General features: G+C 45.5%; 1 protein-coding gene across 1 annotated transcript in view; it reads right to left on the minus strand.

Moving 5' to 3' along the window:
- Positions 1-25,315, minus strand: part of LOC141210089 (catenin alpha-2-like) — a 592,305-nt gene that overhangs the window by 174,563 nt on the left and 392,427 nt on the right. The window contains exon 4 of the mRNA XM_073664707.1: positions 18,824-18,990. Within this exon, the coding sequence (XP_073520808.1) occupies positions 18,824-18,990 (167 nt within the window). The remainder of the gene's footprint in view (positions 1-18,823; positions 18,991-25,315) is intronic.

The following is a 25,315-nucleotide window of genomic DNA, read 5'->3' on the forward strand; positions in this document are numbered from 1 at the left end:
CAATCGGATACTGTAAATTGTCTCACCCTAATAAACTTACAAATGAACTCGACTTGACAGCTAATGACTTTCCTGCATTTGTCACCGCGGATATGTCAGGTTGTCGGAATGTATAAAGCACCAAAGGTCTAAAGTGGAACGTCGCGTCTAATTTGCATTAACTATTATCCAAATTAGCCTTTTTTTTTTTTTTTTTTTACCCTCAGGGTACAATTTACAGCACTATATACACAGATGGATTTTTAAAGACACGAGACAAAAAAATCTGCAGCATCTCAATTTAGTTGCAGACTAATTCAACACAAAGGTTGAACTTGTTTTCGGGCTGGAAGATATGTAGAAAAATGTTACCGCAAAATCGTGGGAGAATCAGTCTCATTCACTTGGTGCTAATCCGCTGCTTTTCTGACTTATAGCTTTTAGAGATATAAGGCAAGTGAACTCGGGGAAGGTATGTATCAGGATCTGACTACAAAAGTGTAATTTGTTGTCTGTTACCATGGAGATGCATTTAGAATAGTTTCTAGTTCCAGTTGCATTTTAAATCTGGGAAAATCTGGACTTGGTTTTCTGATTTATAGCATTTAGAGATAACAAGCAAGTGAACTCGGGGAAGGTATGTATCAGGATCTGACTACAAAAGTGTAGTTTGTTGTCTGTCACCATGGAGATGCATTTAGAATAGTTTCAAGTTCCAGTTGCATTTTAAATCTGGGAAAATCTGGACTCGGTTTTTCTCTTCTCTGAAGTCATAGGATTAAGAGACACTTCAAGTGTAAATACAATGCACATGCAAATCTCTATACAAATATATGGTGGTTAGTACTCATCTATATATAGACAAAAGTCTCCATTGCATTTTCATATAGTGCTTGTGTGGATTATCTATAGTTGTGACCAATCGGAGAATAAGCATAAATCACCAGAAGAAAGAAACTGAAGGGAGGTCAATATTATAAGTGCAAATATATTGAAATTTTTATTGATCAATAATGAATAAACATGGGTGAGAACAACAGAAAACCGCGCGCATTGTCCGGATAGCACAAGTAAACACAAATAGGGAAATTTATATATAGAAAATCCAATTAAAATAGATCAATGGATGGCTTATACAATATTAGAGATCAAAAAAGATAACACAGGTATAATACAGACATAAAAATAGTCAGAAAATCAAGAGAGAGATATGGTGAAATTGTAGAGAAAGTGCACCAACAAGCTACCAAAGAGTTAAGTTATATGTATAAGTGAGCCACAAGTGGGTAAAATATATAGCTCAAAACTGAAGATAAGGTGCTACAGTGCAAAAAAAGTGTCCCTGTGCAGGAATGACAGACAGATGTCATGAATAGGCAAATCAACTCATTCATGTGACAACATGATGCCAAATAGATTAAGTCTCTGCAGCATAATTTACTATTGCATGCAGTGCATATAGGTATTGTGGTAAAGCAACTTGAGCGGCTCTCCAGAGGCAGACACAGGACACACGGTTGGGGTTAACTTCCTGCTGGTTTATTCAGTGGCATAAACTTCCAGCAGTGTCCATAAAAATAAACAGATCCTCTTGGGGGTTAACGGGAAAACAAAAGATAAGGTATTACAGAGTCCGATATCAAGCGAGGCACGGCCCGCTCTGGGTAGAACAATAAATTCACAGCAAACACCAGTCCTTCGGTGTTCCTCTCTGGCTTCACCCAAACACAACCTGGAGACTTCACTCTCCAGGCCACACACTGCTCAGGGAAAAAAAAAACTGACTGAACATTTAAACCTTGCTCAGTCACACCCAGAGGAGAGGTATGGGAATGGCCTCCCACCCTCTTTGTCATTACCATAAAACCACACCCTTTAAGAGTTAACCCCCCAGCATATAACATGCTGGCAGAAATTTATTAGGTTTTAGTTCACATGGGAGAGCAACAAGTGACACATACCTCCCCTCATATATCATGCTAGTGACTCTGTCACAGTATATATATATATATATATATATATATATATATATATATATATATACAGTGCAGACCAAAAGTTTGGACACACCTCATTTAAAGATTTTTCTGTATTTTCATGACTATGAAAATTGTACATTCACACTGAAGGCATCAAAACTATGAATTAACACATGTGGAATTATATACTTAACAAAAAAGTGTGAAACAACTGAAAATATGTCTTATATTCTAGGTTCTTCAAAGTAGCCACCTTTTGCTTTGATGACTGCTTTGCACACTCTTGGCATTCTCTTGATGAGCTTCAAGAGGTAGTCACCGGAAATGGTTTTCACTTCACAGGTGTGCCCTGTCAGGTTTAATAAGTGGGATTTCTTGCCTTATAAATTGGGTTGGGACCATCAGTTGTGTTGAGCAAAAGTCAGGTGGATACACAGCTGATAGTCGTACGAAATAGACTGTTAGAATTTGTATTATGGCAAGAAAAAAGCAGCTAAGTAAAGAAAAAACGAGTGGCCATCATTACTTTAAGAAATGAAGGTCTGTCAGTCCGAAAAATTGGGAAAACTTTGAAAGTGTCTCCAAGTACAGTTGCAAAAACCATCAAGCACTACAAAGAAACTGGCTCACATGAGGACCGCCCCAGGAAAGGAAGACCAAGAGTCACCTCTGCTTCTGAGGATAAGTTTATCCGAGTCACCAGCCTCAGAAATCGCAGGTTAACAGCAGCTCAGATTAGAGACCAGGTCAATGCCACACAGAGTTTTAGCAGCAGACACATCTCTACAACAACTGTTAAGAGGAGACTTTGTCCAGCAGGCGTTCATGGTAAAATAGCTGGTAGGAAACCACTGCTAAGGACAGGCAACAGGCAGAAGAGACTTGTTTGGGCTAAAGAACACAAGGAATCGACATTAGACCAGTGGAAATCTGTGCTTTGGTCTGATGAGTCCAAATTTGAGATCTTTGGTTCCAACCACCGTGTCTTTGTGCGACGCAGAAAAGGTGAACGGATGGACTCTACATGCCTGGTTCCCACCGTGAAGCATGGAGGAGGAGGTGTGATGGTGTGGGGGTGCTTTGCTGGTGACATTGTTGGGGATTTATTCAAAATTGAAGGCATACTGAACCAGCATGGCAACGAAAGCATCTTGTAGCGGCATGCTATTCCATCCGGTTTGCGTTTAGTTAGACCATCATTTATTTTTTAACAGGACAATGACCCCAAACACACCTCCAAGCTGTGTAAGGGCTATTTGACCATGAAGGAGAGTGATGGGGTGCTACGCCAGATGACCTTGCCTCCACAGTCACCAGACCTGAACCCAATCAAGATGGTTTGAGGTGAGCTGGACCGCAGAGTGAAGGCAAAAGGGCCAACAAGTGCTAAGCATCTCTGGGAACTCCTTCAAGATTGTTGGAAGACCATCTCTGGTTACTGCCTCTTGAAGCTCATCAAGAGAATGCCAAGAGTGTGCAAAGCAGTTAACAAAGCAAAAGGTGGCTATTCTGAAGAACCTAGAATATAAGACATATTTTCAGTTGTTTCACACTTTTTGTTAAGTATATAATTCCACATGTGTTAATTCATAGTTTTGATGCCTTCAGTGTGAATATACAATTTTCATAGTCATGAAAATACAGAAAAATCTATAAATGAGAAAGTGTGTCCAAACTTGAACTGTACTGTATATATATATATGTCTTGTTCAAATAAGTATATAGCATGTACCTGTGTAGGGGTCAGCCTAGTTGCTACCAGGATGCGCCCACTCCGACGCGCGTTTCGGCGTCAGCCTTCGTCAGGGGGTGTATTCATAGAAAGATTGACAGACACTGGTTCTTCTTTACATATCGGCTTGCGAATTCTCCACAATGTGGGGTACAATACTAGCGGACACAGATAGAAGAGGGCCACAATGCAAAATCAATGGGTCTTTTGCAGCCCAAGAGCCATACGTAAACTGGTTGGCATACATAAACTGGTTGGCATTCATAATGTTTGGTTATCTTGGCATTCAAAGGGTGGTACACAGAGTCGAGAGAACTCATAGCATAGTTTTGCCTTTCGCCCATCAGAGATTGGTAACCGTGACCTGATGTATCCGTCTAGATGGCTGCATACAACTGTATCCTCCAAGAATATCCTCTGGCTAATAGTGTGGGTCATGGAAGTCATGCCAAAAGCAAGGCACGACCTATTAGGAAAAAAATGCACATAATGGATACAGGTAATATATACTAGATTTGGTGCCAAACATTAAGAGGACAATATATCAAAGTTTATTACACAAGAAAACTGTCGTAAAGCTCTTGAATAGTCATAACATTTTTGTGCAAGAATTTTGTAACTTTTGGAATTTTTATGAAAGTTTCTACTCCCCAAAAAAATGTGTGGAACTGGGCAGGCATGGAAACACCCACCCGTCAAATTCATGAAAAGTGGTGGAATTTCTAACAGCAGCAATGTTACTCGAGTCCCTGGTGAAGTGCACAGGGGCGCACACCACTGATAAGATGCAACAAATTCATTAGGTGGTGAGTGCCTCTTAATGAATTTGGCTCATCTTATTCCTGCACGCTTCTCATGAAGACTGGAGTATGAATCGGGGTCGTAGACTCTGACAATCTTGAAGGAAAAAAATAAGTGCCAAGGAAATTTGTTCATAAAACATTGTGAAATTGCGTCAAAAATCATGAACAAATCCTTACAGGATTTTGACAATAGTCTTAAATTTGCAGAGACGTTCAGATTTTGTTCCAGAAACAAAATTTCTGGCAAATTTGGGGATGTCCCGAGCTAAAAAAGGAGCAGATTTTGTATAAAACCGAACTGCGAGTGAGGGGTTCAGATTTGGGAATGAATCAATTTTCCAACCTCACAAGCCTAATGGTGGTCACCTAGACAAGGAAGACTCGGACAGAATGTAGGGGAGATCGCCAAGAAGAGAAGTAATCATCGGGTCCACATAGATCGGTGATACTCCTCTTATGATCTGCGTGCGGTTACTGCCATGGAGTCCGATATTCCGCAGATTTAGAAGATCGAGTCTTCTATCCACGATGACTTCCAGGAATAAAAGGTCGTAACATGTTGACAGAGGTCCCGGTGGGCTACATAAAAGTACAGTAAATCTGCATCTAAATCCCATCTATTCCCTGTAAATAACCACAAGATGAATTTAAAGGAGCCCTTAATCTTCTCGGAACGTCTCCAATCCCCTGAAAATGTCACGAGTCTCATTTAATAAACCACAAAATACGATATGATGGGAACACGATTCCTTTAAACCCAACGAGGAGAGTTATGAAACGTTCTCATTCCTTCCCCAGCGCTGACATTTTTTTCATTTCTTACTATGCAAATACTTGATATTTGATAAGGATACAGATGTGCCGCCTAAATGGCAATCCAATTACCGGTGTATGCACAGACATGTTCCTAGGGGAGATCGGCGGTCGGTAGGGTGGCTGTACCGATGCAAAGCCGCTTTATTAAGCTACACAGGTTAATTGCGGTTCACGGATCGGTGGTTTGGCTCAAGTTTTTTTTCTGTACAAACGCAACCCTAAATTACCGCACTGGAGTTAATCAATAGGGCATTTCAATGACAGCATCTGTGCTGCTGAGGTCAAGACAAAATCTCTGCAGAGTCTGAATGGATATGAAATACATCGCCATATACTACGCCTATCCTATAATGTCATTATATTAATGTCATTAGGGACAACGAAAATTCCTCATATGGTGCTAAATGACAATTCAATGCTGTGCCCAAAGTAATGCCGCCATACAGTGCCCAAATAACAGCAACATGCAGCATCCTACATATATTGGCATATGATGGCGAAGTATTTGTAGCATACATTATATTGTTCCGTGATTATGTCACTGTGCTCATACTTTTAGCTATTATATATCTTCATTTTATCCTTTGTTTTGGAATAAATTATTCAGAGTTTTCACTTGTTCGAGTGTCACTCCCAGTAATACAGGTTGGATAATAATAATAATAATTTTTATTTCTAGAGCGCCAACATATTCCGCAGCACTTTACATTTTAGAAGGGACTTATACAGACAATAAAAGACATTACAGAATAACAATAATCGCATAAATCAACAGACACCAGGAGGAGTGAGGCTCCTGCTCGCAAGCTTACAAACTATGTGATGTCTCTATGTATCCAGAGCAATACTGTCTTTTTTAGCACATGTATCAGCACAGCTTCTGTTCAAAACTTATTTCCTCTAGATATGCTCTCCTCCTTTTCTATAGGATGTTTTCACTGCCCTCCCTGAGACTCTACATGCTTTCTTCCCAATCTACAGTGTGGAGATCTGTGTACAACCCCCCCTGCTTTGTGCAGTTATCTATAACACTGACAAAAAGGATGAGAGTATAGAAAATCCCTCAGAACCAGGAAATCGTATGACTTTTTATATTTTTACAAAGCCTGCATCTAGATAAAGGACTTATAGATACTCTGAAGCTGCAAAATGGTAGAAAATGTTAACTATTTAGAAAGTTTCTTAACTTTGCAATTAGCATGCACATCCCCTTGTTGCACCCCACCCCAGTAACCAGCTATAATCTGTGATTAAACATGAAGGTAAGTGTTTATTTTCCCTGCAGCACCCCCACTGGGGAAAATAATTATTACAGTGTTTATTAATGTCACTACATCGCCTGTGTAATATAGGACAGGAATGGTCCTATATTACAGTGAGTTATATTAGAGTGAGAGACTCTCTTTGTAACTTTTCTCAACTATGACCACGAGATGGGGATCTAGAAAGAGATTGACTCAAAATTACCGTAAGTCAAAATTGCCAAACGGGATATTTAAAAACTGATTTAAAAAACAAAAACAAAAAACTCTTTAAAAGAACCTGAATAAAAAAAAATATTACGCATCCTAAGCTCTTTTCAATAAAGTTTTCCGACTCCGATCTGGGTCACCGCTGTGATTTTTAATGACAGTTATTGTTTATAAAGCACAATGCCAGTCAGCAGCTGGAGCAATCTAAAGCCAATGAATTTAGTGATATTTTTTGCAGTGATGAATATCACTTCCCTGTACTAAGACGAGGCTTTCTGCCCAAATATATAGTACTGACCATAAAGTTTAGTGGAGGAAGAATAACAATATGGGATTATTTCCAAAGGGTTGGACTTCAAGTATACTGATAATTGTGAGGTGTTGTTGGATATTTATTCTTTAAAGGGGTGTCCAGTAATTGTGATATGGATGGGCAATCCCTAGGATAAGCCATTGATATCAGATTGATGGGGGGCCGAGATCTGACTATGACAATCATTGAGCTGCAATACCTGGGTATGGCCACTACATATTGTCTGGCGCTGTGGAGCAAGGGAAGGGTGGGTCAGTTGGTGGGTGAAAGGGAAGGGTGGGCTGTGTATCGGACTCTCAATAATCTGATATTGATGAGCTATCCAAAGGATATAAATTCTGTATAATCCCTTTAAATCTTATTTTCTTCCTTCTCCATAGTATTTTAGTAATCCAGAACACTTACTATACTGACATCTATTGGATTCAGCACAATGGTGATGGATTATATCAATTTTATTGCTACAAATGGCCATTGAGTGCATGTCGTGTACGGCTCTTTTGGATAGGCACAACCTATTAGATCTGCCACTCAGGGAAAAAAAAAAAACCAAAGTGTCGAGCCGCCACATAACAATAACTATACAGCAGTAATGAGAGCGGCGGTGAATATTGACAGGAGTGGCGGGCGAGGGCTCAGACGTAACGGGCAGATTGTAATTGAGTCTCGGTCGGAGCTCTGCTGATGACCTGACACTGTTAATTCATCTGTCTTCTCTCAGGAAACAGGAGAGGTTTTCAGACACGGTGAAGAACCAAAAGTACATACAGTATAGGATACAAGTGTCAATGAGGGTCCAAAGGTTTATAAGTGAGACCCTCGTAAAAAAAGAGAAAAAAATCCATATGTAGAAGATTAAAATTGTAATAGTGTCATGTGTATTACTGCCATACAGTGCGCATAAAACTGTGCCGCACTCATGTTGTTCCTAAAAAATAAAACCACACAAAGCTTGGAGAGCTATGCACTATAGTGACAACACAAAATCTCCATACAGTGTCTAATAATATGTCCATACTGTGCCCAAATAAAACACTGTTCTCAAAAAAGTGTAACAAGCAGTGTCCTAAAAATATTGCGATATAGTATCCAAATATTCCAAATGTTCAAAATCGATGTACACATCATCACAGTGCACAAGTAATACTGTCACGTAAGATGGTTAAACAAGACTTCCATAAAATAAATAATACCACTATATTGTGCCCAAGTAATACTACCACATGAAACGCTAAATAATACCACTGTGCTAGGCAATAACTGCCATAAAATAGACAATACTGCCATAACTCGATTAATACCACTAAATTGTGCCCAAGTAATGCGACCAGAACTACTAAATTCTAAATAATACTATTGTACTAGGCAATAACTGCGATAAAAGGCATAGACAATACTGCCAAAAGCTGAATGAAACCGATATATGGTGCCCATATAATAGTGTTACTGAAAACAATAAATTATACCACTATACGGCGCCATAACTACCATACAATACATAGATAATACTGCCATAACCTGAATGATATCAATATATGGTGCACAAGTATTACTGCTACTACAAACAAAAAATAAATCAATCATACTGAGCGATATCTTGATAGATGAGAATAAAGGAAAGACAGTGGAGGAGAGGAGAGAACAGAAGACAGGACAGAGCGCAGGGAAGGACAAAGGACAGGGGAGGAGATAGTGGAGGGGAGGAGAAAGCGCAGGAGAGGAGAGTGAGGAAAATGGGAGGAGAGAGGACAAGAGAGGGGATGAAAGCAGAGGAGAGAGGAGTAGAGCGCAGGAGAGTAGATAGTGGAGGGGGAAAGAGGGGAGAAAAAGCACAGGGGAGGAGAGAGCTGGTGAAAGAGGAGAGCAGAGGAGAGAGTGGAGGAGAGAGGGAGAGAGGAGAGGAAAGTAGAGGATAGAGTGGAAAGGAAGACAGAGAGGAAGGTAGGAGAGAGCGGAGGGAAGAAGGGGATGAGAGGACAGAGGAGAGTGGAAGAGAGAGAGGACAGAAGGAAAATTCAGTGGGGTGAAGAGAACAGAGGAGAAAGGAGAGCGCAGGAGAAAAGAAATTGGAGGAGAGTAAAAGAGAGGACAGAGTAGAAAGGATGACAGAGAGCAGTGAAAGACAATGTGAAAGGAAGGAGAGAGCACAGGGGAGACGAGAGCTGAGGAGAAAGGAGAACGGAAGGGAGGAGATCGGAAGATAGTGGAGAGATTGGAGGAAGGATCGGAGGAGAGAGCAGAGGAAAGGAGAGAATGGATTGGGTAACAGAGCAAAACAGAGGAGAGAGCGGAGAGAAGAACAGAGCAAAGGTGACGTGAGAGCAGAGAAGAGCAAAAGAAAGGACAGAGAAGCGGGAAGGAGAGAGTAGAGAGGAGGAGAGTGTGGAGACAAGAGCAGAATAGAGCAGAGGGAGGGGTTGAGTGGAGAGGAAGACTGCAAAAGGGAGAAGAGAGCGGCGGGGAGAAGAGGGAGGAGAGGACAGAGCAGAGGGGAAGAGAAAGGGGTGAGGATGAAAGGGCAAAAGAGAGGGGAGAGCAAAGGAGAATGGAGAGCGGAGGAGAGGATAGAGAGGAGGGGGGAGTGAGCAGAAAGGAAAGCAGAGAAGAGTAGTAGAGAGCAGAGGGGAGAAGGGGGAGGAGAGGACAAAGCAGAGTGAAAGAGAGGAGAGTAGGAAAGGTCGGAGGGGAGGAGATGGCGGAGGAAAAATGAGAGTGGAGGAGAGAAGAGAGCGGAGGAGAGTACAGAACAGAAGGGAGAACGGAGTGCAGGGAAAGACAAAGTGCTTGCAGGAGAGAGTAAAGGCAAGGAGAACGCACAATGGAAGCAAGAGCTTTGGAGAGAGGAGAGCAGAGGGGAGGAGAGACTGGAGGAGAGAGCAGGGGGAGGATAGAACTTATTGGAGAACAAAGCAAAAACGCAAAGGGGAGGACAGAGTGGAGGTAAGGACAGACAGAGCTAAAGGAAGTCGAGGGGAGGAGAAAGGGAAGAGCATGAAAGGGTGAAAGGAAGGAGAAAGCGATGGAGAGTGGAGGAGAGAGTGGAGAGGAGGAGATAGCAAAGGGGAGGAGAGAATGGATTGGAGAAGAGAGCAAAGGGAAGGACAGAGCGGACAGAAAGACAGATTGGAGAGGAGAAGAGAGCAGAGAGGATAAGAGAGAAGAAGGCTGGAATAGAGCGGAGTAGAGGAGGGGAGGAGAGAGTGGAGACAGAGAGTGTCTACGTAACCTGTGTGACTCTTTGACTAAATGATTATGTAATAGTTTCTAAAAAGCTACTAAAACTACCAGGTCAAGAAAAGGAAGACGAGTTCAATGTTATCAGCACAGGTAAATTTTAATTTTTGGCATATTTATAGATAAAATATATGGTAGAATATACACTACTGTTCAAAACTTTGGGGTAATTTAGAAATTTCATTATTTTTGAAAGAATAGCACATTTTTTTTCAATGAAGCTAACATTAAATGAATCAGAAATACACTCTATATATTGTTAATGTGGTAAATGACTATTCTAGCTGCAAACGTCTTGTTTTTATTGCAATATCTACATATGTGTATAGAGGCCCATTTCCAACAACCACCACTCCAGTGTTTTAATGGTACATCGTGTTTGCTAACTGTGTAAGAAGCTAATGGGTGTTTAGAAAACTCTAGAAAACCCTTGCACAAGTATGTTAGCCCAGCTGAAAACGGTTTGGCTGATTTGAGAAGCTATAAAATTGACCTTCCATTGAGCTAGTTGAGAATCTGGAGCATTACATTTGTTTGTTCTATGAAACTCTCAAAATGGCCAGAAAAAGAGAACTTTCATGTGAAACTCGACAGTCTATTCTTGTTCTTAGAAATGAAGGCTATTCCATGCGAGAAATTGCCAAGAAACTGAAGATTTCCTACAACGGTGTGTACTACTCCCTTCAGAGGAGAGCACAAACAGGCTCTAACCAGAGTAGAAAGAGAAGTGGGAGCCCCCGCTGCACAACTGAGCAACAAGACAAGTACATTAGAGTCTCTAGTCTGAGAAATCGATTCCTCACAGCTCCTCAACTGGCACCTTCATTAAATAGAACACGCAAAACGCCAGGTACAACTAGGCAGCTGGGGGCTGGAATCCGCAGTACAGGGAGGCCCAAGCTTCCCCCCCCCCGCTGCAAATTGCAGTCCGCAGTCACCCTAGAAAATGGCGCATTCATAGAAGCACCACCTTCTGGCGCTGTACCCAACACATCCAGAGCCCTGGTGCGGTGGCTCACTGGGTAATAAAGGGGTTAGGGCCAGCTTGGCATTATCAGCTGGCCCTAAGCCCGAAATTCTTGGGGTCACGCCAATATTAGACATGACCGCCATGAATTTCTAGTAAAGTATTTCAAAAAACACAGCACCCAGAATAAAGTCCTTTAATTGAAATAAACACACAATTTTTTAATGTTCTAAATTAAACCATACTTACCATCACGCCCATTCCAGCTGAAGCCAATGTCTTCTGCAATTAAAGTAAAATAATAAAGCAACCTCATCCTTACCTTTCCATGGTTCCCAGGACGGCTCCAGCTCTGCTACATTGACATGACAGGCTGGATCGCAGCCGAAAGCTGCCATCCAGCTTGCCATGCCGCACACACTGAGAAGCGCAGGCATGCTTGCGCTCTGCAGTGTCAGGCTGTGACGGCATCCAGATGAGCCGAGGTCATGTCCAATGAACTCAGCTCACCTCATGCACGTCACTGACAGTGTGGGAGAATTCTCTTGCGCTCAACGCTTCAGCAGGAGAATTCTCCCACGCTGGGATGGCATTGAGATGACAGGCTGGATCGCAGCTGAGCGCTGCCATCCAGCATGCCATCCTTCATAGACACTGCAGAGCGCAGGGGTAGCACTGCTGCTGCAAGGCATGTCTCCTGAAAGCCGGAGGAGTGTCAGCTCCAGTAAAGAGGGAAATAGGAGAGGCCAGGCAGGTGCTGGTAGTGGGGGACTCAATTATTAGGGGAACAGATAGGGCAATCTGTTGCAAAGACAGGGATCGTCGAACAGTGTGCTGCCTACCTGGCGCTCGAATCCGGCACATCGCTGATCAGGTTGACAGATTACTGGGAGGGGCTGGTGAGGACCCAGCGGTCATGGTGCACATTGGCACAAATGACAAAGTTAAAGGTAGGTGGAAGGTCCTTAAAGATGATTTCAGGGAATTTGGCTGCAAGCTGAAAGCAAGGACCTCCAAGGTGGTATTCTCTGAAATACTACCGGTACCACGTGCCATGCCAGAGAGGCAACGGGAGATTAGGAAGATAAATAAGTGGCTCAAGAACTGGTGTAGGAAGGAGGGATTTAGGTTCCTGGAGAACTGGGCCGACTTCTCAGTTGGCTACAGACTCTACGCTAGGGACCGGCTGCAACTTAATGGGGAGGGTACAGCTGTGCTGGGGGAGAAAATGGCTAGAAGGTTGGAGGAGTGTTTAAACTAGGGATTGGGGGGGAAGGTATTCATTTTATAGGTGGGGAAGATAGTGCAGATAGTGACCTGGGCACAAATAAAGAAATTGGGGGTGGGGTTAGAACAGTCAATAAAGTAAGAAGGAATAGAGGTACAGAGAGATACATAAAATGCATGTACACTAATGCCAGAAGCCTCACCAACAAAATGGAGGAATTAGAATTAATTTTGTTGGAAAATAATTATGACATGGTAGGGATATCTGAGACGTGGCTGGACGAGAGCCATGACTGGGCAGTTAATTTACAGGGCTATAGTCTGTTCAGAAATGACCGTACAAACAAGCGAGGGGGGGGTGTTTATATGTAAAATCATCCTTAAAACCTGTCTTGCGGGAGGATATATGTGAACCTAATGAAAATGTAGAGTCCCTGTGGGTGGAGATAAGGGGAGGGGGAAAAGATAATAAATTACTGATAGGGGTTGGTTATAAGTCTCCAAAAATAATGGAAGTAGCAGAGAATATCCTCGTAAAGCAAATAGATGAAGCAGCGACTCAAGGAGAAGTCATTATTATGGGAGACTTCAACTACCCTGAAATACATTGGGGGACAGAAGCCAGTAGATCAAGCAAAGGTAATAGGTTTTTGACAACTATGAGAGACAATTACCTTTCACAACTGGTTCAGGACCCAACAAGAAGGGGGGCACTGCTAGACCTAATATTAACCAATAGGCCAGACCGTATATCAAATATACGAGTTGGGGGTCACTTGGGTAATAGTGATCACAAAATGATACGTTTTCATGTATCCTTTAATAAGATGTGTAGTAGAGGGGTTACAAGGACGTTAAACTTCAGGAAGGCTAACTTCCAACGGTTGAGAGATGATCTTAGTGCAATAAACTGGGACGATATCCTGAGACATAAAGCTACACAAAGCAAATGGGAGACATTTATTAACATCCTGAATAGGACCTGTGCACAATATATACCCTTTGGGAATAAACATGCTAGAAATAGGAGGAAACCACTATGGCTAAATAGAGCTGTAAGGGGCGCAATAAGTGACAAAAAGAAAGCATTTAGAGAACTAAAGCAAGTAGGTAGTGATGAGGCATTAAATAAATATAGAAAATTAAATAAATTATGTAAAAAACAAATCAAGGCAGCAAAGATTGAGGCAGAGAGAATCATTGCCAGAGAAAGTAAAAATAACCCCAAAATATTCTTTAACTACATAAATAGTAAAAAACTAAAAAATGATAGTGTTGTCCCCCTTAAAAATAGTCTGGGTGAAATGGTGGATGAGGATGAGGAAAAAGCCAATATGCTAAATGATTTTTTTTCAACCGTATTTACACAAGAAAATCGCATGACAGAAAACATGATTAGTGATAACAAAAATTCTCCATTAAATGTCACTTGCTTAACCCAGCAGGAAGTACGACAGTGTCTAAAAATCACTAAAGCTGACAAATCCCCGGGCCCGGATGGGATACACCCGCGAGTACTGCAGGAATTAAGTAACGTCATAGATAGACCATTATTTTTAATCTTTACAGATTCCATAATAACAGGGTCGGTACCACAGGACTGGCGTATAGCAAATGTGGTGCCAATATTCAAAAAGGGGACAAAAACTGAACTTGGAAATTATAGGCCGGTAAGCTTAACCTCTACTGTGGTTAAAATCCTGGAGGGTTTCCTAAGAGATGCTATACTAGAGTATCTGAAGAATAACCTCATGACCCAATATCAACATGGGTTTACGAGGGACCGTTCCTGTCAGACTAATCTGATCAGTTTTTATGAGGAGGCAAGTTCTGGACTGGACCAAGGAAATGCAGTGGATGTTGTGTATATGGACTTTTCGAAAGCTTTTGATACGTTTCCACACAAAAGGTTGATACATAAAATGAGAACAATGGGGATAGGGGAAAATATATGTATGTGGGTTAAGAATTGGCTCAGTGATAGGAAACAAAGGGTGGTTATTAATGGAAAACATTCAGACTGGGTATCAGTTAACAGTGGGGTACCACAGGGGTCAGTATTGGGCCCCCTTCTTTTTAACATATTTATTAATGACCTTGTAGGGGGCATACAGAGTAATATTTCAATATTTGCAGATGACACTAAACTCTGCAGGGTAATCAATACAGAGGAGGACAATTTTATATTACAGGAGGATCTATGTAAACTAGAAGCTTGGGCTGATAAATGGCAAATGAGCTTTAATGGGGATAAATGTAAGGTAATGCACTTGGGCAGAGGAAATAAAATGTATAATTATATGCTTAATTGTAATACAGTGGGCAAAACTGTCACTGAAAAAGACCTGGGTGTATTGGTGGACGACAAGCTCACGTTTAGTGGCCAGTGTCAGGCAGCTACTGCAAAGGCACATAAAATAATGGGATGCATTAAAAGAGGCATAGATGCTCATGAGGAGAAGATAATTTTACCTCTATACAATTCACTAGTGCGACCACACTTAGAATACGGTGTACAGTTCTGGTCTCCGGTGTATAAGAAAGACATAGCTGAACTAGAGAGGGTGCAGAGAAGAGGACTGGGGGGTCTGCAATACCAAGACAGGTTATTACACTTGGGGTTATTTACTGTGGAAAAAAGAAGGCTTAGGGGTGATCTTATTACTATGTGCAAGTATATGAGGGGACAGTACAAAGACCTTTCTACTGATCTTTTTACTCTGAGGCCTGAGACGGGGACAAGGGGGCATCTTCTACGTCTGGAGGAAAGAAGGTTTAATCATAATCACAGACGCGGATTCTTTACTGTAAGAGCAGTGAGACTATGGGACTCTCTGCCGCATGATGATGTAATGAGTGATTCACTGTTAAAATTTAAGAAGGGCATGGATGCTTTTTCTTGAAAAGTATAATATTACAGGTTATAAATACTAGATTCCTTGATAGGGAGTTGATCCAGGGAACTAGTCTGATTGTCGTATGGAGTCGGGAAGGAATTTTATTCCCCATTGTGGAGCTTAGTGTTTGCCACATGTTTTTTTTTTGCCTTCCTCTGGATCAACATGTTAGGCTATGGGTTGAACTAGATGGACTTAGTCTTCCTTCAACCTTAAAAACTATGTAAAACTATGTATGTAAATGTCCAGCTGGGGGTCTTTATGTAGGGGAGACGGGACAAAAACTTAGAACAAGGATGAATCATCATCGCCACACAATAAAATCAAAAAGAATAGATCTGCCTGTAGCCAAGCATTTTTGTTCCCCTGATCACAGCATAAAAGATATGAAATTACTGGTATTAAAAGGTAACTTCAAATCTCAGAGAGAAAGGAGAATCTCAGAACATAAACTGATGATGACCATTAACATTTTCAGAGCAGGAATGAATGTGTCGCATGGATTTGTGTCATTCTACATCAACTAAGGAATGTGCTCCTCAGACCTGTGAGGCCATCACAACACTGGACACAGGACAATAAAACCTTCACACTCCTTATCTATTAACTGCTAAAATATTTATAGCCAGAACTGTTTATTTCTTCCATAATAACTCTTCTTTTCATCACCTGTCTTAACTATTGCATTTTTTTTTTCTTGTGTGTCTTATTGTGTATAAATATGTGACTCTTCAGATTTTGTGTTATACTAGCCTGATGAAGAGACCTGAGTGGTCTCGAAAGCTTGCAATTTGTTACTGTGATGCTCACAGCCCTACCTGGGAGATGGGGAACTCGGAGCCGGGTCAGATGTTAGGGGATCAGTCGTGGCCTGGACCCGCTCCGTGCCCAGCGCCGTCACATTAAAAAGGGTGGTACGGGCTATCAGGGTTGAGTGGTTGCTATCGACTACGCCACCTGTGGTACCTGGTGAAGGCCACCAGCGCCACTGCAGTCCTCTGAGGCGTGTTGTTGTAGCGGCCAAGTTGACACTACTCCCCACAGGAGGAGCAGGGCCTCAGGGCAGAGACGAGGATGGAGGGGGTCGTAGTGAAGGAAGTCTGGTGCTGCGTGGTGCGGTGCAGTGCAGAAATAAAGAGTCCGGAGGCCATAGGGGTAGTCTTCCAGGGTTTTTACTCACGGTGGAGAGTACAGCTGCAAGGCTTCTCCCTGCTCCTCACGGAGTTCTGCGGTCACCAGAGACGGGAGTCCGACAACCTCTGAGTAATTCAAGTGTTCAATCAGGACCCCGCACCAGAGTGTTCCTAGACTACAGACCGGGTTCTCTTTCCTGTCTGTGCGTGTGTAGATAGGCCGGGTCTCCCTCTGGACTACGCTCAGAAAAAGGGTACGGGTGGCAGCTCCGCTCCTTCCGTTACCCAGTGGGATCCTCTGGGCCTGCCGGGCTCCCCTGACTAGGACATAGAGTAGCAAAGTCAGGTGTCGGGGGCCGGTACCCCTCTTGCAGCCGGAATCCCTCTGACAAGGCCAGAATAGGTGGCGTATACTGCTCCGTCTGCATCCCCCTGGGATCCTTTTGCGGTGGAGCTACACTCCTAAGCTCCGGGCCTTCTTGGTCATGGTCCTTGACCAGGTTGAGACATCCGTTAACTCCAACCTGCCCCTCGACCCAAGGCCAGGGTAAGAGGGCCGTGTCTCCATCCACTGCAGGTTCACCCAGAAGCCACGTTCAGGGATGGAGATCACGATCAAAGAACCATGAGGCCAAGGTGGCTGTTTATTAAATATCAATTATTAAGTGTAACTAAATGTGCATCCTCCACCCTCACCCACTAAATGGTTCCCCTATCTCTTGGTTCCCCAATTTCCCATTTTATCAGTAGGGGCAGCACGCTAGTGCCTAATAGCCCCCTCTGGTGTGAGAAGTGTGGTGTTGGATGTGGAGGTGGGGTCCTGACCATTGCATCGTTCTTACCTCGGAGGAGGAACACCACACCCCATTGAAGAGGTGCAGCATCCCTGTGGCCGTCAAACCCTCAGGGGCGCCAAATTACCATCTTTTCAGTTAGCCATTAAAAGGTATCAACCACTAAGGACTCTCAAATCTAAATATTTTTCTGAGTGACCCCAAACTTTTGAATCTTAACGTATAGCACAAGTATAATAAAAATGTATATAGATGGTATAAATCCAATAATCTGGGCCACACATCACCAAGTGTTCAGATGATGATTATAATATTTTTGATTGTTCTGATTTGATAACAAATATTCTGATTTATACTCCAGAGCTGTACTCACTATTCTGCTGGTGCAGTCACTGTGTACATAAATTACATTACTGATCCTGTACTGATCCTGAGTTACATCCTGTATTATACTCCAGAGCTGCACTCACTATTCTGCTGGTGGCTCACTGTGTACATACATTTCATTACTGATCCTGTACTGATCCTGAGTTACACCCTGTATTATACTCCAGAGCTGCACTCACTATTCTGCTGGTGGCTCACTGTGTACATACATTACATTACTGATCCTGAGTTACATCCTGTATTATACTCCGGAGCTGCACTCACTATTCAGCTGGTGCAGTCACTGTGTACATACATTACATTACTGATCCTGTACTGATCCTGAGTTACCTCCTGTATTATACTCCAGAGCTGCACTCACTATTCTGCTGGTGCAGTCACTGTGTACATACATTACATTACTGATCCTGTACTAATCCTGAGTTACCTCCTGTATTATACTCCAGAGCAGCACTCACTATTCTGCTGGTGCAGTCACTGTGTACATACATTACATTACTGATCCTGAGTTACATCCTGTATTATACTCCAGAGCTGCACTCACTATTCTGCTGGTGCAGTCACTGTGTACATACATTACATTACTGATCCTGAGTTACATCCTGTATTATACTCCAGAGCTGCACTCACTATTCTGCTGGTGCAGTCACTGTGGACATACATTACATTACTGATCCTGTGCTCATCCTGAGTTACATTCTCTAGAGCTGCACTCACTATTTTGCTGGCTTCAGAGCTTACATCCTCCAGATTTCTTTGCTTATTAATGGCCTGTGCTGAGCTCTTTCCTATGATCTGCATCCTGGGATGTATAGTTCCTCTACATATATTTTATTCTAACAGATAGATGCCGTAATCTGATGTAAGAAATATGACTTGCACCTCTGTATTCTATGAGCTCATCTTTGCAATAACTTCAGTGCCTGACCACAAGCTTTCTGACTGTTTCCAATAACATCCAGTAGAATTTTGGTTATCCCCCTCCCAAAAAAGGCCGCTGCCCCTTTTCTATGACTCCCTTGGCTCAGTTTTTATCCAATAACTTGTATGGGCGTCACACAGACGTCTGATGACATCATAAGATACTTACAATTTTCAGGTGTGTCAGCAGCCTCATAACATCCGCCATGTCTGCCAATATGAGTAGGCGGGTGACAGCAGAAAGTAGCGCCCGGGCTGCCCGCACCATGGTGCCCCTCTTCACCGACGAGCAAGGATCATCTGCAAACTCTGAAGAGGCAATCCGCATTGTGTCTCCTGTAATCAGAGAGAAAAATATGGTGGTGAACGATAAAGTCAGCTCTGCTACACAGTGGTGAACGACAACGTCAGCTCCACTACACAGTGGTGAACGACAACGTCAGCTCCACTACACAGTGGTGAACGACAACGTCAGTTCCACTACACGGTGGTGAACGACAACGTCAGCTCCACTACACAGTGGTGAACGACAACGTCAGCTCCACTACACAGTGGTGAACGACAACGTCAGCTCTGCTACACAGTGGTGAACGACAACGTCAGCTCCACTACACAGTGGTGAACGACAACGTCAGCTCCACTACACAGTGGTGAACGACAACGTCAGTTCCACTACACAGTGGTGAACGACAACGTCAGTTCCACTACACGGTGGTGAACGACAACGTCAGCTCCACTACACAGTGGTGAACGACAACGTCAGCTCCACTACACAGTGGTGAACGACAACGTCAGCTCTGCTACACAGTGGTGAACGACAACGTCAGCTCCACTACACAGTGGTGAACGACAACGTCAGCTCTGCTACACAGTGGTGAACGACAACGTCAGCTCTGCTACACAGTAGTGAACGACAACGTCAGCTCCACTACACAGTGGTGAACGACAACGTCAGCTCTGCTACACAGTGGTGAACGACAACGTCAGCTCCACTACACAGTGGTGAACGACAACGTCAGCTCCACTACACAGTGGTGAACGACAACGTCAGCTCCACTACACAGTGGTGAACGACAACGTCAGCTCTGCTACACAGTGGTGAACGACAACGTCAGCTCCACTACACAGTGGTGAACGACAACGTCAGCTCTGCTACACAGTAGTGAACGACAACGTCAGCTCCACTACACAGTGGTGAACGACAACGTCAGCTCTGCTACACAGTGGTGAAAGACAACGTCAGCTCCACTACACAGTGGTGAATGACAATGTCAGCTCCACTACACAGTGGTGAACGACAATGTCAGCTCGACTACACAGTGGTGAACGACAACGTCAGCTCTGCTACACAGTAGTGAATGACAACGTCAGCTCCACTACACAGTGGTGAACGACAACGTCAGCTCTGCTACACAGTGGTGAATGACAACGTCAGCTCCACTACAAAGTGGTGAATGACAACGTCAGCTCCACTACACAGTGGTGAACGACAACGTCAGCTCTGCTACGCAGTGGTGAATGACAACGTCAGCTCCACTACACAGTGGTGAATGACAACGTCAGCTCCACTACACAGTGGTGAACGACAACGTCAGCTCTGCTACGCAGTGGTGAATGACAACGTCAGCTCTGCTACACAGTGGTGAATGACAACGTCAGCTCCACTACAAAGTGGTGAATGACAACGTCAGCTCCACTACACAGTGGTGAACGACAACGTCAGCTCTGCTACGCAGTGGTGAATGACAACGTCAGCTCCACTACGCAGTGGTGAATGACAACGTCAGCTCCACTACACAGTGGTGAATGACAACGTCAGCTCCACTACACAGTGGTGAACGACAACGTCAGCTCTGCTACGCAGTGGTGAATGACAACGTCAGCTCTGCTACGCAGTGGTGAATGACAACGTCAGCTCCACTACACAGTGGTGAATGACAACGTCAGCTCTGCTACGCTGTGGTGAATGACGTCAGCTCCACTACACAGTGGTGAATGACAACGTCAGCTCTGCTACGCTGTGGTGAATGACGTCAGCTCCACTACACAGTGGTGAATGACAACGTCAGCTCTGCTACATCTGTATACGATACATTACATCCCATTCCATCTTGGAATCAGATCTATAGCGTTGGTTGGGTGTTGCGCAGCTGCCGCCATTCTGGTATCATGACCTGACAGCAGGTAACAGTGGTTATAGATCTGTATCTACTTCCCCCAGCGCTGTGTAGCGATCAGTCACTAGTGACAGCACCACCGCGGGAAATCACATGCTGCTGCTGGTCCCTGCACCATCCGACCTCTAAGGGATATTTACTTTGAAATCGGAGAATAAAGATTCAAGGAGAGGCGAGGATCAGCGCAGAGAGACTGACTGACGGGAGCAGCATAGAGAGACTGACTGACAGGAGCAGCATAGAGAGACTGACTGACAGGAGCAGCATAGAGAGACTGACTGACAGGAGCAGCGCAGAGAGACTGACTGACAGGAGCAGCATAGAGAGACTGACTGACAGGAGCAGCATAGAGAGACTGACTGACAGGAGCAGCATAGAGAGACTGACTGACAGGAGCAGCGCAGAGAGACTGACTGACAGGAGCAGCATAGAGAGACTGACTGACAGGAGCAGCGCAGAGAGACTGACTGACAGGAGCAGCGCAGAGAGACTGACTGACAGGAGCAGCATAGAGAGACTGACTGACAGGAGCAGCGCAGAGAGACTGACTGACGGGAGCAGCGCAGAGAGACTGGCTGACTGGAGCAGTGCAGAGAGACTAACTGACGGGAGTAGCGCAGAGAGACTGGCAGACAGGAGCAGCGCAGAGAGACTGACTGACAGGAGTAGCGCAGAGAGACTGGCTGACTGGAGCAGCATAGAGAGACTGGCTGACAGGAGCAGCATAGAGAGACTGACAGACAGGAACAGCGCAGAGAGACTGACAGGAGCAGCAGAGAGAGACTGACTGACAGGAGCAGCGCAGAGAGACTGATTGACAGGAGTAGCGCAGAGACTGGCAGACAGGAGCAGCATAGAGAGACTGACTGACAGGAGCAGCGCAGAGAGACTGACTGACAGGAGCAGTGCACAAAGACTGACTGACAGGAACAGCATAGAGAGACTGACTGACGGGAGCAGCGCAGAGAGACTGACTGACAGGAGCAGCGCAGAGAGACTGACTGACAGGAGCAGCGCAGAGAAACCAGCTGACAGGAGCAGCATAGAGAGACAGACTGACAGGAGCAGCGCAGAGAGACTGCCTGACAGGAGCCGCATAGAGAGACTGACTGACGGGAGCAGTGCAGAAAGACTGACTGACAGGAGCAGCATAGAGAGACTGACTGACGGGAGCAGCGCAGAGAGACTGACTGACAGGAGCAGCGCAGAGAGACTGACTGACAGGAGCAGCATAGAGAGACTGACTGACAGGAGCAGCATAGAGAGACTGACTGACAGGAGCAGCGCAGAGAGACTGACAGGAGAAGCATAGAGAGACTGACTGACAGGAGAAGCGCAGAGAGATGGACTGACAGGAGCAGCATAGAGAGACTGACTGACAGGAGCAGCGCAGAGAGACTGACTGACAAGAGCAGCATAGCGAGACTGACTGACGGGAGCAGCGCAGAGAGACTGACTGACAGGAACAGCATAGAGAGACTGACTGACGGGAGCACTGCAGAAAGACTGTCTGATGGGAGGAGCGCAGAGAGACTGACTGACGGGAGCAGCACAGAGAGACAGACTGACGGGAGCAGCGCAGAGAGACTGACTGACGGGAGCAGCGCAGAGAGACTGACTGACGGGAGCAGCGCAGAGAGACTGACTGACGGGAGCAGCGCAGAAAGACTGAATGACGGAAGCAGCACAGAGAGACTGACTGACGGGAGTAGCGCGGAGAGACTGACTGATGGAAGCAGCGCAGAGACTCACTGACAGGAGCAGCGCAGAGAGTGACTGATGGGAGCAGCGCAGAGAGACTGACTAACAGGAGCAGCGCAGAGAGACTGACTGACTGGAGTACAGCAAAGAGACTGACTGACGGGAGCAGCGAAGAGAAACTGACGGACGGGAGCAGCGCAGAGAGACTGATCAAAGGGAGCAGCATAGAGAGACTGACTGACAGGAGCAGCGCAGAGAGACTGTCTGACAGGAGCAGAGCAGAGAGACTGACTGTCAGCAGCAGCATTCAGAGACTGACAGGAGTAGCGCAGAGAGACTGACTGACAGAAGCAGCATAGAGAGACTGACTGACAGGAGCAGCATAGAGAAACTGAGTGACAAGAGCAGCGCAGAGAGACTGACTGACAGGAGCAGCATAGAGAGACTGACTGACAGGAGCAGCGCAGAGAGACTGACTGACAGGAGCAGCATAGAGAGACTGACTGACAGGAGCAGCATAGAGAGACTGACTGACAGGAGCAGCATAGAGAGACTGACTGACAGGAGCAGCGCAGAGAGACTGACTGACAGGAGCAGCATAGAGAGACTGACTGACAGGAGCAGCGCAGAGAGACTGACTGACAGGAGCAGCGCAGAGAGACTGACTGACAGGAGCAGCATAGAGAGACTGACTGACAGGAGCAGCGCAGAGAGACTGACTGACGGGAGCAGCGCAGAGAGACTGGCTGACTGGAGCAGTGCAGAGAGACTAACTGACGGGAGTAGCGCAGAGAGACTGGCAGACAGGAGCAGCGCAGAGAGACTGACTGACAGGAGTAGCGCAGAGAGACTGGCTGACTGGAGCAGCATAGAGAGACTGGCTGACAGGAGCAGCATAGAGAGACTGACAGACAGGAACAGCGCAGAGAGACTGACAGGAGCAGCAGAGAGAGACTGACTGACAGGAGCAGCGCAGAGAGACTGATTGACAGGAGTAGCGCAGAGACTGGCAGACAGGAGCAGCATAGAGAGACTGACTGACAGGAGCAGCGCAGAGAGACTGACTGACAGGAGCAGTGCACAAAGACTGACTGACAGGAACAGCATAGAGAGACTGACTGACGGGAGCAGCGCAGAGAGACTGACTGACAGGAGCAGCGCAGAGAGACTGACTGACAGGAGCAGCGCAGAGAAACCAGCTGACAGGAGCAGCATAGAGAGACAGACTGACAGGAGCAGCGCAGAGAGACTGCCTGACAGGAGCCGCATAGAGAGACTGACTGACGGGAGCAGTGCAGAAAGACTGACTGACAGGAGCAGCATAGAGAGACTGACTGACGGGAGCAGCGCAGAGAGACTGACTGACAGGAGCAGCGCAGAGAGACTGACTGACAGGAGCAGCATAGAGAGACTGACTGACAGGAGCAGCATAGAGAGACTGACTGACAGGAGCAGCGCAGAGAGACTGACAGGAGAAGCATAGAGAGACTGACTGACAGGAGAAGCGCAGAGAGATGGACTGACAGGAGCAGCATAGAGAGACTGACTGACAGGAGCAGCGCAGAGAGACTGACTGACAAGAGCAGCATAGCGAGACTGACTGACGGGAGCAGCGCAGAGAGACTGACTGACAGGAACAGCATAGAGAGACTGACTGACGGGAGCACTGCAGAAAGACTGTCTGATGGGAGGAGCGCAGAGAGACTGACTGACGGGAGCAGCACAGAGAGACAGACTGACGGGAGCAGCGCAGAGAGACTGACTGACGGGAGCAGCGCAGAGAGACTGACTGACGGGAGCAGCGCAGAGAGACTGACTGACGGGAGCAGCGCAGAAAGACTGAATGACGGAAGCAGCACAGAGAGACTGACTGACGGGAGTAGCGCGGAGAGACTGACTGATGGAAGCAGCGCAGAGACTCACTGACAGGAGCAGCGCAGAGAGTGACTGATGGGAGCAGCGCAGAGAGACTGACTAACAGGAGCAGCGCAGAGAGACTGACTGACTGGAGTACAGCAAAGAGACTGACTGACGGGAGCAGCGAAGAGAAACTGACGGACGGGAGCAGCGCAGAGAGACTGATCAAAGGGAGCAGCATAGAGAGACTGACTGACAGGAGCAGCGCAGAGAGACTGTCTGACAGGAGCAGAGCAGAGAGACTGACTGTCAGCAGCAGCATTCAGAGACTGACAGGAGTAGCGCAGAGAGACTGACTGACAGAAGCAGCATAGAGAGACTGACTGACAGGAGCAGCATAGAGAAACTGAGTGACAAGAGCAGCGCAGAGAGACTGACTGACAGGAGCAGCATAGAGAGACTGACTGACAGGAGCAGCGCAGAGAGACTGACTGACAGGAGCAGCATAGGGAGACAGACAGACAGGAACAGCGCAGAGAGTGACTGACAGGAGCAGCGCAGAGAGAATGACAGGAGCAGCATAGAGAGACTGATTGACAGGAGCAGCGCAGCGAAACTGACTGACAGGAGAAGCATAGAGAGACTGACTGACAGGAGCAGCGCAGAGAGACTGACTGACAGGAGCAGCATAGAGAGACAGACTGACGGGAGCAGCGCAGAGAGACTGACTGACAGGAGCAGCGCAGAAAGACTGACAGGAGCAGCATAGAGAGACTGATTGACAGGAGCAGCGCAGAGAGACTGACAGGAGCAGCATAGAGAGACTGATTGAAAGGAGCAGCGCAGCGAAACTGACTGACAGGAGCAGCATAGAGAGACTGACTGACGGGAGCAGCGCAGATAGACTGACTGACAGGAGCAGCATA

Source organism: Phyllobates terribilis, unplaced genomic scaffold (assembly GCF_046119375.1).
Source record: "Phyllobates terribilis strain yellow unplaced genomic scaffold, ASM4611937v1 Scaffold_1__5_contigs__length_1240528914, whole genome shotgun sequence".
Taxonomy (NCBI): domain Eukaryota; kingdom Metazoa; phylum Chordata; class Amphibia; order Anura; family Dendrobatidae; genus Phyllobates; species Phyllobates terribilis.